The 4,473-nt window shown below is 51.3% G+C and overlaps 1 protein-coding gene across 1 annotated transcript; it reads left to right on the top strand.

Annotated features, from left to right (window-relative positions):
• Positions 1 to 1,242: 1,242 nt before the first annotated feature.
• On the top strand, positions 1,243 to 3,909 carry GPR61 (G protein-coupled receptor 61). Its single transcript, XM_014476857.2, has 2 exons — positions 1,243 to 1,362; positions 1,603 to 3,909. Exon 2 carries the CDS (start codon positions 2,175 to 2,177, stop codon positions 3,528 to 3,530), a length of 1,356 nt encoding a protein of 451 aa, XP_014332343.1. The 5' UTR covers positions 1,243 to 1,362; positions 1,603 to 2,174; the 3' UTR covers positions 3,531 to 3,909.
• Positions 3,910 to 4,473: the final 564 nt, after the last annotated feature.

The following is a 4,473-nucleotide window of genomic DNA, read 5'->3' as shown; positions in this document are numbered from 1 at the left end:
TTTTTATACCTTAGTACACTATGCTGAGGGACTCTGGACTGAAAGAATGGCATATGGAAATAAAAAAAATTAAAATTACAGCTGACTCTTGAACATGTGAGGGTTAGCAGTGCTGCCCCTTTGAGCAGTGAAAAATCCGGGTATAGTCGGTCTTCTGTCTCGCAGTTCCGCATCCTTTACTGCTGATGGAATCCTGTAGTACTGTAGTTTACTATTGAAAAAAAAATCTGCGTGTAAGTAGACTCCAGCAATTCAAACTCATGTTGTTCAAGGGTCAGCTGTACATTGGGCAACTTAGTTCAATTCTGTGCGAACTCAGCATGGATAATGAGACACATAAAACAGATTTTATCAGAGAAATGAGAAACGCTGAACCCGGAGACTTCTTCCTTTGCCAGTTTCTTCCGGTTTACCTCTCTGCTTTATGCTCACCCACCTTCACTCCCCATACGTTTTATACAGATGCCTACACCCCCTTCTTGCTCTCGGTCTATGGTAACAGTCCAGGAACAGGAGGGTTTTGGCCAGAGGCCCCTCCATGGTCAGCTGCAATGACCCTGGATCCAGGACCCTGGACAGTGGGAGTTTAGGAGCAGCTCCTCTCCCACCTCCAGGGGCACAGTGACCTTGGGAAGTTAATGAGTGGGTAGAGATGGGCAGCTATCATATGACTTATGCCCTTCTGGCTTTGGGAGCAATGGAGGCTGGATGAATTGACTTCCCAGTTTCCTGCCAGTGGGACGTTTTGTTTTCACTGGTCCTTCTAAACACTCCCAAAGGGGCAGCTCTTTGGCTCAGGGGTGGTGATGTTAGAGCAAACTCAAGCACAGTCTTTCCCCTTCTCAGGTGATCTCTTCCCAGTGGTAGCCCCGGTTCAGTGGGAGACATTTTTTTTGTTTTTAATTAATTTATTAATTTTTATTTTTGGCTGTATTGGGTCTTCATTGCTGTGTGGGTTTTTCTCTAGTTGCAGCAAGCAGGGGCTACTCATCATTGCGGTGCCCGGGCTTCTCATCGTGGGTAGTTTCTGTCGCCGTGGAGCATGGGCTGGAAGGCTTGCAGGCCTCGGTAGTTGCGGTTGTTGCTCTGCGGCATATAGGATCTTCCTGGTCCAGGGATGGAACCCGTGTCTCCTGCATTGGCAGGCGGAACTCGTTACCACTGACCCACCAGAGAAGCCCGAGAGACATTTTTAGAGATGTTTCAAATTCTTAATTATTTATTGAATGTCTGTTGTGTTGCAGCCACTGTGGAGGGCACCTTCAGGCGAAGCATGGCACGGTGGGCTGGAGTACTAGCCCTGGAGCCAGGCCTCCTGGGCGTGTAACTGGACCTGGCCACTTACTAGCTATGTGACCTTCGGTAAGTTCCTTTATCTCTGGTAGGCCCCAGTTTTATCAATTGCAAAGTAGGGAAAGGATATCTACCTCATAGGGTTGCATAAGGATTAAAATGAGTTAATATATATGGAGTGTTGAGAACAGGGCCTGGCGTGTGGAAAGCTCCATATTTACATTACTGCTTATTAGGATCTGATTAATACATCCTGCATCATCTTCCAAACACAGTTGTGAAGTAGGTATTATTCCTTTCATTTTACAGATGGCTTTATGAGGAAACTGAAGCTGAGAAGAGCCACAGAGTTAGTAATTCCCAGACCTGGGACTGGAAACCGGATCTCGTGATTATTCTCCACAATGACTCCTGCCATTCTGAGGAGACAAGAAATCAGGAAATTTACATAAGCAACCTTAAAACTGGGGCACGATCCCAGAGCTCAGCGGGACCCTGAGAAAGGGAGACAGAGGATTTAGACTCTGGACAACAGTCCTTGAAAGGGGAGAAGGGTGTGGAAAAGAGAGGAAAAGGAAGTGGAAAAGGAGCTGGAGACCACTCAGAAGATGGAGTGTTGAGTTGGTGAGGCTCCTGCATCGCTCCCTCTCTTGCTTCTTTGCAGTCACCAAGGTGGACCAGAGCTGCCTCCTGAGCCCTCAGTCCCTGGCCTTGAAGGCTGGCAACAGTGAGAGAGGCTCCAGCAGGAGGCGCTCTCTCCCCAAGATCTGCACACACAAAATTGGGAAGCCTGGGCCTGGGCTCGCCATCCCAGGGGCACTGGACTAGGATGGGGGATGGGCCTGTGACAGGAGGTGCCCTGGGTGTCCTCTTTCGGCCCCATGGAGTCCTCACCCATCCCCCAGTCATCAGGGAACTCTTCCACTCTGGGGAGGGCCCCTCAAACCCCAGGTCCCTCTACTGCCAGCGGGGTCCCGGAGGCAGGGCTGCGGGACGTGGCTTCAGAATCCGTGGCCCTCTTCTTCATGCTTCTGCTGGACTTGACTGCTGTGGCTGGCAATGCGGCTGTGATGGCTGTTATTGCCAAGACACCTGCCCTTCGAAAATTTGTCTTTGTCTTCCACCTCTGCCTGGTGGACCTGCTGGCTGCCTTGACCCTCATGCCCCTTGCCATGCTCTCCAGCTCCGCCCTCTTTGACCATGATCTCTTCGGGGAGGTCGCCTGCCGCCTCTACTTGTTCCTGAGCATATGCTTCGTTAGCCTGGCCATTCTCTCAGTGTCGGCCATCAACGTGGAGCGCTACTATTACGTGGTCCACCCCATGCGTTATGAGGTGCGAATGACGCTGGGGCTGGTGGCCTCTGTTCTGGTGGGTGTGTGGGTGAAGGCCTTGGCCATGGCTTCTGTGCCAGTGTTGGGAAGGGTCTCGCGGGAGGAGGGAGCTCCCGGCGTCCCCCTAGGCTGCTCACTCCAATGGAGCCACAGTGCCTACTGCCAGCTTTTTGTGGTGGTCTTTGCTGTCCTTTACTTCCTGTTGCCCTTGCTCCTCATCCTAGTGGTCTACTGCAGCATGTTCCGAGTAGCCCGTGTGGCTGCCATGCAGCACGGACCGCTGCCCACGTGGATGGAGACCCCCCGGCAACGCTCTGAGTCTCTCAGCAGCCGCTCCACTATGGTCACCAGCTCAGGGGCCCCCCAGACCACGCCACACCGGACGTTTGGGGGAGGGAAGGCAGCAGTGGTCCTCCTGGCTGTGGGGGGACAGTTCCTGCTCTGTTGGTTGCCCTACTTTTCTTTTCACCTCTACGTCGCCCTGAGTGCTCAGCCTGTTTCGACGGGGCAGGTGGAGAATGTGGTGACCTGGATTGGCTACTTCTGCTTCACTTCCAACCCTTTCTTCTATGGATGTCTTAATCGGCAGATCCGGGGGGAGCTCAGCAAGCAGTTTGTCTGCTTCTTCAAACAGGCTCCAGAGGAGGAGCTGAGGCTGCCAAGCCGGGAGGGCTCCATTGAGGAGAACTTCCTGCAGTTTCTTCAGAGCACTGGCTGTCCCACGGAGTCCTGGGCTTCCCGACCTGTACCCAGCCCCAAGCAGGAGCCACCTGCAGTTGACTTTCGAATCCCTGGCCAGATAGCTGAGGAGACCTCTGAGTTCTTGGAACAACAACTCACCAGCGATATCATTATGTCAGACAGCTACCTCCGTCCCGCTCCCTCACCACGACTGGAGTCATGATGGGCTGGTGGACGCTTGGAGGGTGATGGGGCTGGGGGCCAGTTGTAACTGCAAGGAACTCCTTGTGGGATCACCTTTTCCTGGCTAGCTGGGGCTGGGGTCTCTGCACACAGCTTTTGCTTAATGTTTTCTGGGTCAGCAACAGAGCCAACTGGATGGATATGTGGCAAAAGCCTTGGACATGGCTATGATCCTTGACTACTGGGGGAGGGGACCTGGTGAGATGGTGACGAGAGTCAAGGGTCACTAAGGTGAGATGATGATGATGATGATGATGCTTTTCAACCAGTGAAATTTCCATGCCTCAGGAAGCAGGGAAATTCTAAGGGCAGGAGTTGGAAGATATAGGGCAGCAGGCCAGGCGTGGAGTTATTCTGAGGACTCTTTAGGATCTTTCATTTTTCAGTGTAACAGTCCATGGTAGAAACTGCACCCAGGCAAGGTAAGAAAATGACCCCTGACTTCTCATTTCCTTGTTAGGCTTAAAAAAAAAGGGGCAAAATCGCAGCCAAGTGTTTCCATTTAACAGATTTTTTTTTTTTTTTTCTAGTTTTAAACCTGAGGTTTCCTTGAAGTGAGAGGACCAGCTTTATTCCTTTCTTGAGTTTGGTCAGAGCAAGGGGAAGTAGTAATCAGGGCCCATAGAGTAGAAGAGAGGAAAGATAACTGCAGCTCTGTCTCCCACCTTCCAGGAACAGCTGTTCTGTTGTATTTCTTCTGTCTCTCTCTTAGACGTGAGAGATTGATTTTGGGACTTGATCTTAGCAGAGGGAAGATTAAAGCAGGATGGCTCTTTCTCTTTGTGTTTTAGGATGAAGTGGAGGGATTGGGGGTGGACTGCTGAAGGTGGGGGTTAGCATTTGAATTGCTAAGGTGGTTGGATACAGAGAGGCTCACAATAACCCTGACCAATAATACTGTAAATCTTTATTTTCCAGAACTG

The sequence above is a fragment of the Bos mutus genome, chromosome 3 (assembly GCF_027580195.1).
Source record: "Bos mutus isolate GX-2022 chromosome 3, NWIPB_WYAK_1.1, whole genome shotgun sequence".
Classification (NCBI taxonomy): Eukaryota; Metazoa; Chordata; class Mammalia; order Artiodactyla; family Bovidae; genus Bos; species Bos mutus.
Note: the sequence above shows the minus strand (reverse complement) of the source record. Positions and strands in the feature narration are given on the sequence as shown.